We start from the raw sequence: 14,455 nt of genomic DNA, 5'->3' as shown, positions 1-14,455 counted from the left end.
CTCTTTATCTGAACTAAAAACTGTTCCTGAACAGGTGTGGGACTCCCCTGTCAGAGAGTTTTGCAAATGTGGATCCAGTTTGTCCAGATAATATCATGATAAACTTAATTACCTTCCTCTGTCTATAACTTTTCCTGATGGGCTAAATTTGTGTGTGATTAACGACACAAGGATGGGGAGTTGGGAATTATCATATACCTGTGATAAATAGAGGGGAAATACCTAAATACCAACGGCAGTGCATGTATTAAGTATTAAATCCAGTTTGGTTGTGTTGTCAGCTCCAGTCTAAACCCACTCCGTGTTTGCTGGGGTGTGTTCCAGCTGTTTCAGAGAGGGGCTGAACCTCTTGCGTTGCGGCGCTTGTGGTGTTTTTGCCGTGCCACCTCTCCCTCTCTGCCTCCTGGACCAGCAGGTACAGCACATGAGATGCGCCTTTAAAGCCTGATAAGAAGCGGGATCCACCACAGCGGTCCCTCCGGTCCACGATTCCCCCAACTTGCGCCCTTGAGGACAACTCCAGGCCAAAAATCTCGGGACGCTGCGCGGCTCATCCCCTCATCTTCTTCGTTCAGCTCTGCTCCGGACCGACCCGCGGTGCTCGACTCGCTTTCCCTGCCGCATCTGCAGGGGTGGAACCCGGACTGATCCAGGCCGAGACTCCTCTGGTGTTTCTGGTGTTGCTGCCGCGTCTGCTGCTCCATGCACCGGCTCCCGGTCTGTGCACAAATGGATTCCCGACGCTGAATCAGCTCCACAGAGATAGGTACAAAAATACCACACTGACAGGGAACTTAAAGCCACACAGTGGCTTCACTTTTGGACGAGTATTGTGCTACTATTAATCTATTAGTCTATTAATAAGACTACAAGGTCACAAGAAACTCCCTTGAGTCTCAGTAGAAGTCTGTAGAAAAGATGTGTTCATGTACACACTCCAACATGCATGCAAAACAAGGTCATTTTAAACCTTTTTTATCTCCATGTGCACATTGTTAGTCTATGTTATATTGCCAGTGTGTATTTTTTTTGCCATTGCATAGCAGTAGTTAATGATTTATTCATGTTTGCATGAAATACCTTCCACAAAGTGTGTTTTAAGATTGTAACAGTCGGGGCTGTTGGGTCTGTTTATCTGCTCCATCTTTACTGGTAACAGTATTGTATCTCACTAGTATCCTCATCCACTGGCCCATGTTTTATCTGACAACAATGAGGATGCTGACAGTTAACCATTGGCCACCGAGCAGACAGCATTTGCCTGACTGTACAATTAAAAGGTGCAGTGTGTGTTGGAAACCTGGAATAACTGATGAATGATTAGGAAAGAATGCAAATCCTACGGCGCAACAGCAGCTATCACTCTTCTTTCATATCAGCACTGCTGGGTAACAGTTTAGACACCGGAGCTAAAAAGGCCTGAGACCAATGCTGAAGTCATGGGCGGATTTCGTAGTTCACTCTGAGACGCCGGCTTGGTGGGACAGCTGAGACTGTTGAGACATCTGTAATAGTGAAAGTGAATCGTTTCAAGTATCGTGCCAGAAAATCCCCACTTCAAAAAAAAGATGGTCACCACTGAATTGCACAGGGAAGTGGTTACAGGGTGGCACATTATTGAACCTTTCACAGCCACTATATATAAAAAAAAACTGAAGGCAAAATGGAAGAGGCTTTCACACGAAAATGCACAAGCAGAGCTTTGTACTGATGAAGGTCAGTGTTCACAGGGAGAACGCTGCCAGACTCTACTAAATTGCACATTTCAAAGCAGAATGCTGGGCGATTTTCTTCCTGCAGGTTTTGTGCCGAAAATGTCATGTTGTCCCCCAAATATACTCTGCAAGGTTTGTTTAGAGGCAGGAGGTGAATTTTTGTCAGCCACCAGCTTGATTCGCTGAATATTGACGCCAGAAATCTGTTTTCAGCTCCTTTAACTTGAATCTTTTCTGGTTCTTTTTGGTTTGTGGTCAGTGAATATTAATTATATTTTGCTGTGCAACTGGTCAACAATTAAAGTAATGTTTTAGTAATAATCTAGTTGTTATTACATCTTGTTCAAAATCTAGACTTTCTAGTGTGAAAGCTGTTGTTTTTTTCACCTTTTACCTCCGAACTTGTTACGCAAGTGTTATTTTGTAGGTCATCTAATGCTGTTCTGAACAAATGTAATATGAGAACAGAGATGTTACTTCTGCAGACCTGCGTTAGGAGCTTGCAGAGTGTGGAAAGATCAGGTGAGGAACGTCACACCCTACAGTAGTAAGCAAAAAAGCCATAAGCCTCTCCAGCATTTTCTCATTTACGGCTTATAGGAATGAACAACAGCCGTCTGTGTGTGTGTGTGTGTGTAAGAGAGAGAGAGAGAGAGAGTGTGTGTGTGTGTGTGTGTGTGTGTGTGTGTGTGTGCTTCATTTTGTTAAAGAAATCTCTCCAGCAGAACCAGCTCCTGGCGGTACTCCAAGCCACAAGTGTTTTGGTAAAGTGGCAAGATAAAGTAGTTTTCTTGCTCTCATGGGACTCTCAGCCTTTAGAAGTACTCCTCCATGTGTGAGTCTGTGGGGCTGTGTATGTGTGTGTGTGTGTGTGTGTGTGCTAGATGGGTTGCACCCTGTTTCATCAAATCTACCGTTTTTTATTTGTTTCAGTTCTTTCACAGTGCTACGGATGTGTGTGTGTGTGTGTGTGTGCTTTCGTACTTCATGGTTTTTTTTTTCAGGATCATTGTTTGATGTTTATGATTTTTTAGTAAATGCGAAATATTGAAGTTGAGGGCAGATGTTTTTCATCTCCGACCTAATTGCAGCTGACAATTCAGCCGCTGAAAAGTGTCTTATCTGCTCTTTACATGTTTCCTTTGTTCTTGTCTTTTATTTCTCATTTGATGTTTTATTCAGTTACGCACCTTTCTCTCTCTCTCTCTCTCTCTCTCTCTCTCTCTCTCTTTTTTTGCAGCAAACAAAAAGCACTGGAGTAATGTTTTCGTTCATTTTCCAATTAACTTTGAAATGTTTTAAACACTGATTTGATATTCATGGTGAAATGCATTTCTTTTGATCCCACCCTGACTTACTGTACAGTTCTTTGTAGTGACACAGAATTACTAAGAAATCATGTCTCGTCGTCACCGAGCAGCCCAAAATGTGGCCTCCAAGTAAACAAGACTATTAAATTGCACTTGTTTAACTCACCCTAAGTCCTGTGTAAACAGTCAGTACTGCAGGACCAACAACCACCAAACAGAAAATAAGATCCTCTTGTACAGTAAGGTAGTAGGGTGATAATGGGAACATTTCCATCAGCTCTAACAAGTTCCCCAGCTTCTCTCTTTCACCTCTTCACCTGCTTTGTTCCATCCAGCACAGAAGAGACGGAAAGCTCCGTTAGTTATGGTTTATCAGTGAATCCAGAAGCCTGGAGGCCAAATTGCATTCGCTTTCAAGCACAATAGAGGCATTGCCCTTAATGTTTTTATCATTAGCAAAGCCATATTCTTTCATTAGCCTCCAGTTTATGTCTTTGACCTCTGAACAGACACTAGTATAATTACACACCCACCTCGCTCCCAATTTCTACATATGTTTCAATGCACCTTCCACTCTTTGTCTCTTTTTTCTTTCTCCATTTGTCTTTCTGTCTGCCTGCTTTCAGCCTTTTCTTGCATTTCAGGTTTGAATGGACTGAAATTAATTTCTAGAAGACGTGATTAATGTTGAGACATGAAATAATGGGGCGCTTTATCGTGAGTGATACTGTGCAGTCATTAGCTGTACAATCTAATGCAGTCCAACACAGCAGCTCTACTCTGATGAATTCTATTTTTACAGATTTTTACAAATATTTTTATAAATGTTTTTGTCATCCTATGTAAAAATACATGGGGATATAATAATAGAAATATAATCTGATATATGCACTAAGCTCCACCACTCAGTATGACCTCAGTAATAAACATACAGTAGAATTATCACCTTTCTGACATTTTCATCAAAAGCTGAGAAATTACAACCTTGTAAAAGTACAAACGTGCAGTATAATGTACAAGTGTACCTAATAAGTGAGTGCATATTTCTACTTGACAGCACACCCATGGGCTCATCCATTATGGCTTTTACAGCACAGGTATAAATGACTTTGTGCATGTTTTTGACTGTTTTCTTTTTGTCTCTGCAGTGTGATGTATCTCACTCTCCCCTGGCGGGCTGCGAGGGCATGAGACTGCGAGGACGGCGGGATTCCAACCCTGACTCCCACCTGGAACTGCTGCCTTCACCACCTGCTGTCACCTGGTTACCTGGCGTCCTCACTAAAGGTGTACGACTGCGTCTGCGCCTGGATCACCGTGACGACAGGGGGCGGAGCTGCTGGCACCTGGTGGATTTGGAGGCGGAGGCGGGGTCCGTTAGACGGAGACCGAGGGCCAGGGCCCCTGATACCTGCACACAGAGTAAGAATTCCTATATCAGTGTCAACACTTTATTTTTATTAGGCCAGTCTGTGAATATTTGGTGGAATTTAATGTTTTTTATTGCAATTCAAGTCAGTATAACAGTATATACAGTATATACAAGAGGATTATTAATAAAATACTCATTGTGTCTCACTGTCATTTTACTACACAACAGACTTCTAGGTCATTTTAGGTCTGATACATTAAGATGTATCCAGTTACAAGAAGTTTTTATATAAAGCAATACCACTTATTTTATTTTATTTATAATTTTTATTAAAAAAAATAATTCTAATTTCTAAAGTAACTGTGGCTGTAGTTAAAATTTGGTTAAGTAGAAAAAATACAGAAATGCAAATGAAATTAAGTATAGTAGTAAAATATACACAATGTGATTCAGAGGGACAGCTGACGAAGTTACTGTTAACCACATGTGTGGGACATTTAGATTATTTAGATAAATTAGTTCAATGAAAGAATAAATCTGAGTGTGTGGCTCTTTGTTGGATGTGAGATATATAAAATTGCCTCTGACCCACAGCTGATTCAAAGAGCCATATTCTTCACCTCCCCTTTCTTCTACAGTCTGTTGTGTTATGAAGGGGCTCAGTGAAGATAAGGAGGACAGTGTGTGTGTGTGTGTGTACGTGCATGCCTTTGTGAGCTTATTTAATACACACCTTGTTGTTTATGTGTTTATTTATTCCCACCTTATCACATGACTCTGGCACAGGATCTGATTTCACTGTCTGTTACCATGGTGACACCCTGCCTGAGCTGTAAATAAATTCAGGGGGTTTGCTACAGTGCTACATTGATTAGAGAACAGCATACCAAATGCATACACACACTTATATATTCTGCAACCATATAGTTTCCAGTTTAAAGGCAATTATTTCATGCATACATTTTGGTGTGTGTGTGTGTGTGTGTGTGTGTGTGTGTTTGTGCACACTGCATGTAAGTAGGTGTGCAGTTGCATTCTATTAGCATAACCCAGTTCGGCGCAGTTCCCCTCAGCATAAGTGAAAACAGATACAAATCTCCATCCCCTGAAGCTAGTGATTAAGTTATGCTAATCATTGCTGATCATTGCTGCGTTTCTGTGGCCGTCACGCTGAGCTCCAACAGCTTTCAAATTCCTGCCTCTAATATGTGGCTTCCAAAAGGAGACAGTATCCCATGGTTGGAAAAATAAAACTGGGCATAGGCGTTCACTGATCGCTTAATTGCTTAATTAGCCATAAACAAATTAGGCTTTGGTCCCACATGTATTGTGTGGTGCGGTGCAGTGGTGCAAAGCTCTCCTCTCGCCTGCTAAAAATGGTGTTGTCTCATATTGTCAGTCAATGTTAATGGGCTCCCCCGCCCCCCCATATTCAATTCTTTTTAAGTAAAAGATGATTTTCTCTGCTGTTCTCTCAGTTTGTCTCTGTCTGTAATGTGATGTGCCGTAATGGGACAGGACTCACTGGGGAGGGACATCAGGATTAATTTAACTGTGTAATTACTTTTATGATTTATGGGTCCCTTCCTTCACACAACACAGGCCCCCTGCCGTCATAGTCAGTGCAGATTAAGTGTGTGAACGTGTGCCAGCGCTCAGTATCATAGTCTTATTGGCCTGACCTTGCTGTTTATTGTCCCTTTTTATTATCATGCGTGAGCTTGAAGTAATGAAACACCGCAATTTGTCTGGCTTGTCACACTGAGCGTTAGAACAGCGTGTGCTCGGCTACCTTACAGCTGATTGGTGACAAATCTCCTTCCACGCTGTGCCTGGGAGCGAGGGCACGCCGACCTTTGATCCTCCATTTGAAAGGTTAACCTAATTTTGATCGAGTGTTAAAACCCACAGATGAGGCTTTGAATGGGAATTGACAAAGCAACGTGACTGTAACTAATCTATATGGCGGTAAAGGGTAACACCAGAGTTGTACTCAACCCTTTAAGAGTGCTCTGAAGCCTGCTTTTTCTTTTAATACCTGCACATCAGCTGGGAACCTACACACAACCTTGCCTTTGGCTGGTCTTTTTTCTTTCCATGTGTGTTTTGCCATTATAGATAAAACAATAGCTGCATACTCACATACTAGCTGGCACGAAGGCAGAGGTAGTCTATAAATAAAGAGAAGACACTGAGCTTTGACAGCAACAGGATCTTTTATCATAAACAAAAGCAGCAGAATAATCTTGAGGGAGTTCTTGATCTTTTTCATGTTTACAGTATTTCTCTATGGGTGTGCAGTAAAAGTTGAGGATTTTAGAAGTAATCAAATATTTAATATATTCAGATTTTTTTGACTCATTAAGATTACATAAATGTATTTAATCGGAAATAATTTGAGTACAGATTACAGTTTGTAACACAAGCGCTTGTAGCACAAAACACTGCTCAGCATGAATCCCTTGTCGCCCGCTCTAAGCTTTTTTGAAGACAGACGAGAAAAACCCTGAGCTGCAGCAACTGTAATTACATTACAGCCCCGCACAGCCACACATAGACACACACGCAGACATTGCTTTGAGCTCAGCACGTCTGCCGGCTGCCGCGGGATGTTAGAGGCGTGTTGCTATGACGACTGAAAGGGGACACAGAGGAAGGGGGTTAGGGTAGAAGGGAGGAGGAGGAGGGGTTGATTCGGAGGAAGGTAGTCGGAGATTGAGGAAGAGAAAGAGAGAGAGAGGCATGCAGAGTTGCCGGTGTCTTGACAGTGTGTAGCAGCAGAGAACAGTAGAGGCTGTGGAGATCCATCAGGGGAATATTCAGAAACCTGCTGCTGGAGTGAAGCATCACACAGGCCGTGTTTGCCAGAGAGCTGTATGCATGGTAGGCGTCACTCAGATTGATTCATTCGTGCTCATTTTGAAGCTTTTACTATGTGATTAGGTCTGAGAAAGAGAATGAGGATGGAGGGCGTTATGCATAATCACGTGTCTGTCTCTGTTCCTGTTTCTCTTCTTTCTGCAGCGGCAAATTATTTGTCATCACAGGAAGAGGATTTTATTTTATTCTCTCTATTAGTTGCCGCTCTGTCTGTGCTGAAGTGAAGCTAGATGTGCGTGTTTTTAGCAAAGAGAAATAGAAGGATAACAGATATGTAGCTGCAAATTAGTATGACTCTACAACCTGTCTGTGTGAAAGTGTAGCTACAGTTCAAAGGCCACAGCAGAGGAGGAATTGTTTGATGGGGAAATAGATTGAAAGATGGATGTATTGTGAATGTCATAGCCATGTGTGGAAATGCCACTAAGACAAACACTTGCTCTGTTTGTGTGTGAATGTCCACCTGATTGATTGATTGTGTGGGTGTTGTGAGTATATGTGCTATGCTTTCACTTCCCCTGCGTAAGACAGTGTGTCTGTGTGTGTGTGTGTGTGTGTGTGTGTGTGTGTGTGTGTCTGTGTGTGTGTGTGTGTGTGTGTGTGTGGCTTTGTCTCTGTCTCTCTGTGCAGTAATGATATTTATTGCAATCTTTGCAGCTGGGGAGGGGGAGGGGTGCGGTGGAGTACAAAGCTTTATGTGGCTTTGTTTCTACTATTTCGTATAGTTTCAGTGAGTGTGTGTGTGTGTGTGTGTGTGTGTGTGTGTGAGAGAGAGAGAGAGAGAGAGAAAGAGAGAGAGAGAGAGCGAGAGTGCGTAGAGGGGGTAGTCTCACATGTGCATCTAAATTTCCGTTCCAGTTTGGAGCTGAGGCAGTGATGCATGCAGTTTAAAGCTGCCACTTCCTGTTACTTTCAGTTTAATAATCTTTCTATTTCTGTCAGGTCTGATGAGTACCCCTTCTGCCGACTCAGAAATGCAGACTCCCGCACTTGGCCCGCAGTTTATAACAGGGCCCCAGGGCAAGATACCTGGCAGAAAGAGAGGGCGGCCTCCTATCCGTAAGCTGGAGTTCCAGAGTCACTACGTAGAGGCTCTGTCCCCCCTCAAGGTCCCAAAGAAGAGAGGCAGGAAGCCCGGCTTTAAGGTCAGTTGGTTATTGTTTTATTTTCATATTGACTTTGAAATCCCTATTTATTTTCTATGGGAGCTCTCTCTGTGTCTACACAGGATACATATTGATCATAGATGACCTGCACTTGCAGGAGGCAACATTTTATCACTGTAGTATTAAATAGAACAAATAGAAAGTGACTGTTTTGTATGATGTAAGAATGATGATATGCTTCCTCAGTAACAAGCTATTACCAGCACATTTTGTGTAATATGTGTGCTAACCCGTGATTTCCTCAAAACTGTAAACAAACACATAAAGCACAAAAAGCATTTCAAACATTGCTGCCTTATATACAGTGTGTTTCAGATAGGGAACCGCCATTGATATGTGTTTGTGAATGTGTACATGTCTGCAGCTGAAGCCCAGGATGGTGATGTCCCCACTGGCTAACTCTCCTCCCAGCAGCACACCAGAACCTGAGATGGGCTCCATCCCACAGGACGCTGCTATTGTCCCACACTCTGCCACACCACAGGTCCTGACAGGTAACACCACACGAAAACACACCTCACTGTCATCTTGATCTTTATATGTTCACAATAACAACTGTGTTCAGAGGGTCAATGTACAGTAGAGAGGCAAGAACGCAAATTACCAGGTCTGATCTGAGGTATCTTCACATAGCATGTTAACGTGGGACGCGTGTAGGTGTATGCATACTTTAAAATGAGGCACAAACAGCTTTAAACATAACCCAAACATGTTTTCATTTTTATTCCCTTTTATTCTTCCTTTGCTGTCTGCTAAGGCCCTGGGGAAAAGCAGACAGCAATTCTTTCACAAAAGAACATATTCTTCAGACAGCCATCCTTCCTGTCTCGCTTTCATTTTTTCTTTTTTCTTTTTTTTTCTCCCCCCCTTCACATGCGGCCCTGCTCTCAATGAGCAAATATTTAAAGATTGCCTTTGGTGTATTTGAGGTGGGAATGGGAATCTCATGTGTCAAGGACCAGTAGTTTGCTCATTGTTCTTGCAAATCACGAAAAGTGTTTGATGTCAGACAGTAGAAATACAAAAGTGTAGCAGATAAAAAGACAAACCAGCGTGCTCCCTGTGGTGCCACCCAGACAGATATGTAAATCATTTCTCTGGTGAAATGGAGAAACATTTCAAAAATAGTCCTGGTACTATAGGGATAATGTGGGAGATACTGTACATTCTCATTCAAATACTGTTGTATTATTTTGAACTTTGAATTATCCAAAAATATACTGTTGCTGTTGCAAATGACAATTAGATGTACGAGTATGTTTTGAAATTAACAATAACAATTTCAATTAACCAAGTATTGCAATATTATGTATATATCTTAGGATATAAATTCAGTTCTGTGTGTGTAAGCTTCTCAAATTGGGTGCATTAATTAAATTATCAGAACACAAAAAATATATATTTGACCTTTGTCAACACAATGTAGAGATAATTCTGACTCTGCAGTGAACTATTTCCATTTTATAACTCTGACATTATATAAATCTATGACTGCCCAGCTTTTGCATAACCAGCGGGCATCCACATTATTGACAAGCTGAATAATGGTTGGCACCAAGGGAGCAAATTCAGCGGAACTACCGACTACCTTTTAGCAGTTTCACACCCATACACTTACAGGATAAAGGGGCTTTAAAACAGCTTACTGCAGTATAAGCTGTATATTTATTAAAATTATCATTTGAAGGACATGAAAAATGTAACTGCTGCTTTAAATTATACAAGCAGAAATTATATTGACGTAAAAGTTAAGTCAAATGCCGTATTTGTATAGACAATACAAGATGATGTGAACCAGGTACAACCTAAAGTTACCATCTTTGTTTAGTGTGGAAACATACTAACATACTGTGTATTTACATGTGTTAATTAATACTAAATCCAAAGTGCCGCTGAGGCTCTGTCTCAATTTATTGTCGCAATTTATTTCATAATTAATTATATAATTGAAAAGTCAAGGGACTTATTATTAAACTCATTCCAAAATATGAACACATGTACCAGATTTCATGCCATCAAATGTTGTTTTCATTATGCACTTATTGGGATAAATAAGCCAGGAACAATGTGGTGAACTGAATGATTGATTGACAGACCAACATCTAGAGGGCAAAGCTGCTTGCATTGACATAAATTTCCAGACGAGCTTTGCACTAACGATGACTTCTTGTCTTTCCTCCTCCAGCTGAGACACCAATGCCTGATGACTTCCTGTGTGACCCGCCGGTTGACTCTAAGCGCTACGCTGTAGACCCCAGTGATTCCGCCTTTAATGTTATGGCATCACAATTTCCAACCAAGCACTCGTACAGTTACCGCGGCAGCAGCTGCTCTACTTCAGTGGGCGTTTGCAGACAAGCTTCGAGTCCGGGAAGTTTCCAAGTCGGAAACAGAAACGGTAAGACTGCATGTTAGGGTCAGATGTACATTCACCAACTCTCAACTCTCAAAATGAACACCCCGTAAAACCGCAAATAGTCGTGGTGAATTTATTTATTTCTTATTCTGCCCTAGTCCTTTCTAATGTCCTACTGTTGAACAGTGGACATTGTAACACTGTCTGTGCATTGTTATTTGAATCCCCATTATGTTTGAGCATAGAATGGTCACTCTGCCTGCCCACCTGTATGTTGTAGGTTATAGTTCGATGCCAGACTCTGGAGAGTGCAAGCGTCCTGCTGAGAAGGACCCAACCAGCTGGGGTGTGGAGGACGTGGTGTGGTTCATCAAAGATGCCGACCCACAGGCCTTGGGACCCCATGCTGATGCCTTCAGGAAGCATGTGAGCATACTGAAATACTACATTTATTAGAACAGAGCTTATATCGAACCCCTTGAAGGAGGGGGGATACGTTTCAACAGTAGCACTAACACAGCTCTCTGATGTGTTCCAGGAGATAGACGGAGATGCTCTGCTCCTGCTGAAAAGTGAGATGATGATGAAGTATCTTGGACTGAAGCTGGGACCTGCGCTCAAACTCTGTTACCACATCGACAGGCTCAAACAGAACCGGTTGTGATTTGCCGCACGGGAGCCAAATCCTTGATCCGGTTCTGTAAATCTCAACAACTTTCTCTACCATCAGCAATAGATCATTACTGCCTTTGGATTGGGGTTGTGTACTTACTGGCTTTTACTGCGTCGGCGCCACATTCTGTTAACAAATTGGACATGTTGACTGTACATATTGAAGCTATTTACAAAATGAAGCTCGTGTTTCATTTTCATCCTTGTTTACTGGATACCAGAATGGCTTTAGGTTGTGAACAGTTCGATTCCACGCGGCAGCTACTGCACATTGTGGCCTGTAGCTGCTGCTGACTCAACAGCATGTTTTCCTGCAGGTCTTAATCATGCATACCATACTAAACATCTCTGAAGGCCTACAAAGATTCTTACAAACTTTAATGGTGCTTTACCTCGGTATATTTAGACTTACAAAGTCTTATTGCTGCTGTCTTTTAGGATAATTGGTTTTGTTGTAGACTATGATAAAGTTTATCCAGATAACTTTCATACTCTTCACTAAGCTGATGTCACTAACAGCTAGGGCAAGCTACTATTTAAAAAAAGAAATCACCCCAACTAAATTCTTACTTTGGCACTTTGGGACACAGGCGTCATGGCTCTGTGATCTTGAATGATGTGATAGTAGCAAAGATTTTCTGTGCCCTTAGATCTCTTCTTGAGTAAATCCTTGCAGCACTGGTTGCATCTTAAGAGGAGTTATTCTTAACTAAATCTACAATACAGTGATAATGAAACATGTAAAACTGCATTGGAAACAACGATAAGTGAAACAAAATGATTTCAACATTTTTACCACAAACCACAGCTCAGCGCTCAGAGTGAATAAGCAGTGTAGAGATTAGGTGCTTCACTTAGGTGCATAAGATCAACAGGGCCTCTATTATCATGACAGGAAGGAGAGGCGACACAGCCGCTTTGGGGGGTTTTCGCCACGTTCTCGTACACTCGTGTTACAAAAATATTGGTTTACTGGTTTTAAAAGGAGGAAATTGGGATTCAGGCCACTTTGCAACTTGGTAAAGTGTTTTAGAGAAAGCAACTTGTACTGTAGCAAAGTCATACAACTTGGTGCTCACTGAAACTTTACTGCCACTACAACCACAACACTTAACAATACTGTATAATCACTCTTCTCAAACACTCCATTACAATATCGGTGCAACTTCCAAATAAGGCTACAGTTCAGGTACCTCATCAGTTATTTTCAATATAAATTCCTGTGAGTTATGTTTTGTTCTGCCAAATGATAAAGCAGTATTTCCTCTTCAAAAACTGTTAAATGTAACAAACTATTAAGTAAACTGTATTAAGCATTAATAACATTTTTTTGCATTCACCAAATACAATTTTGTCGTATAAACAATGTACAGACAACTTATCAATGCATTACTGATCAGTCTCATGGTGTATGTGACAAATCTGTACATTTCTAGTTAAATACAATGCTTTTTTTTGAGCTTACTGTACAGCACTTGTTTCTATTAACATGTTAATTGTTAACATTTTTGTGTTTGTGCCAAAAACAAGTGGCACAGTTGACGAAGAGCATGTATGTCTATGTATGAATTCCTTCTGTATTACATAACTGTGTCCAGCCCCAGTGAACTGTGGGCTGTTTTAAACGTCAAGGAATTTCAATTGTTTTTTGTTTGTTTTGTTTTGTTTTGTTTTGTTTTGTTTTGTTTTGTTTTGTTTTGTTTGTTTGTTTTCACGAATTGACCCTTATTAAATCAATTTTGACTCCCTATTGAAATTCCTCACTAATTTTTTAGGGGGGAAAAAAACTTTTTTCAAATAAAGCACACTTTTCTCAGACAAAATAAACTTGTTTTCAAATGAATCCGACTACATATACATGTACATCTTTCTTTTAATGTAAAGCAGTGTAAAATTATTATTGTTAATTGTTTGTTGTTTTACTAAAGAGAAATATATGCTTACAGTAAAACTAGGCCCACCCATTGATCAGAAGTATATATCATATTATTATAATTACTGTTATAGTAATATGCAAAGTAGTAGTAGTAGTAGTAGTAGTAGTAGTAGTAGTAGTAGTAGTAGTAATAACTTAGTCAACTACACATCTAAGAGTTTCCGTCGGACCTTTATTTTGAAGACCGCGAGATTACCGTTACCATACTATCGCGGGAATACGGTGGAGTCACTTCCTGGTTGAGCGTCCTCAACGTGTTCGTGTGCAGCTCAGGCGGAGGTGAACTTATTGAACATGGTTGACCTCTCGGACAGGTCGGTCCAAGTCACCGTCGTGGTTTCTTTCGCTGCCGGTTTCGTCGCGGGGTGGCAGGCCAACAGAATGAGGAGAAGGTTTCTGGACTGGAGGAAGAAACGTCTCCAAGATAAACTGTCAGAAACACAGAAGAAGCTGGATTTATCATGAACGGTAACATGAAATCTGTTTAGCTGTTGGGTAACTGTTTGCAAATGGATGAAACCTGCGATCATGGACGTGTTTGTGACTAATTTAGGGGATAAACGTACACATTGCTCATTAAATCCTCAATTGGACATACTTTGTTGACAAACTGTCTGTGAACATAGGTCTACTTGTTTCACATAATAATAATAATAATAATAATAATGAACCCTTTCATCTGGGACTTTTAACACTTCATTTCTATTGAGATCGGTGTATAATCATTGTATTATTCTTTACTTTTCAGATGTGGGGCTCTCTGATTCTATTGAGCACTGATCTTCTTGGTGAAGCTGCTGGATCCTTGCTGTACTTTCTAATATCATGAAGAAAGCACCTGAAGAGGACATATCCGTGCTTTTGACTACCTACACTTTCCTACTGTTCCCTATGAATCAAGACTGGGCTTGTTATTTAGCAAGCTCTCAGAAAATATAAGAACACAGCAGCTTCTTTTCTGTTTACAGACACTAATATGGGAGAATGTGTGGGAGCTTTATGGGGGGATTAGTGGGATTGTGTTTCAGCATGTATCTTGTTGGTTTAA

The 14,455-nt window shown here is 41.1% G+C and overlaps 1 protein-coding gene across 2 annotated transcripts; it reads left to right on the top strand.

Annotated features, from left to right (window-relative positions):
• The first annotated feature begins 423 nt into the window (after positions 1-423).
• scml4 (Scm polycomb group protein like 4) lies at positions 424-13,302 on the top strand. Of its 2 annotated transcripts, XM_026342190.1 has the most exons (7): positions 424-766; positions 4,174-4,447; positions 8,220-8,422; positions 8,808-8,937; positions 10,629-10,841; positions 11,080-11,225; positions 11,338-13,302. In XM_026342190.1, the coding sequence occupies exons 2-7, from the start codon at positions 4,213-4,215 to the stop codon at positions 11,461-11,463; spliced, it is 1,053 nt and encodes a 350-aa protein (XP_026197975.1). In that variant the 5' UTR covers positions 424-766; positions 4,174-4,212; the 3' UTR covers positions 11,464-13,302. The 2 variants fall into 2 exon arrangements, with proteins under 2 accessions (XP_026197975.1, XP_026197976.1); XM_026342191.1 differs by lacking the exons at positions 424-766; positions 4,174-4,447 and adding an exon at positions 7,122-7,280.
• The last annotated feature ends 1,153 nt before the right edge of the window (positions 13,303-14,455 follow it).

Source organism: Anabas testudineus, chromosome 24 (assembly GCF_900324465.2).
Source record: "Anabas testudineus chromosome 24, fAnaTes1.2, whole genome shotgun sequence".
Classification (NCBI taxonomy): domain Eukaryota; kingdom Metazoa; phylum Chordata; class Actinopteri; order Anabantiformes; family Anabantidae; genus Anabas; species Anabas testudineus.
Note: the sequence above shows the minus strand (reverse complement) of the source record. Positions and strands in the feature narration are given on the sequence as shown.

Coding starts and splice junctions, on each gene's coding strand:
- scml4 (XM_026342190.1), top strand. CDS start 4,213: ATGAGACTGCGAGGACGGCGGGATTCCAACCCTGACTCCCACCTGGAA. Junction 8,938..10,628: donor CACACCACAGGTCCTGACAG/GTAACACCACAC, acceptor TTCCTCCTCCAG/CTGAGACACCAATGCCTGAT. Junction 10,842..11,079: donor CCAAGTCGGAAACAGAAACG/GTAAGACTGCAT, acceptor TGTATGTTGTAG/GTTATAGTTCGATGCCAGAC.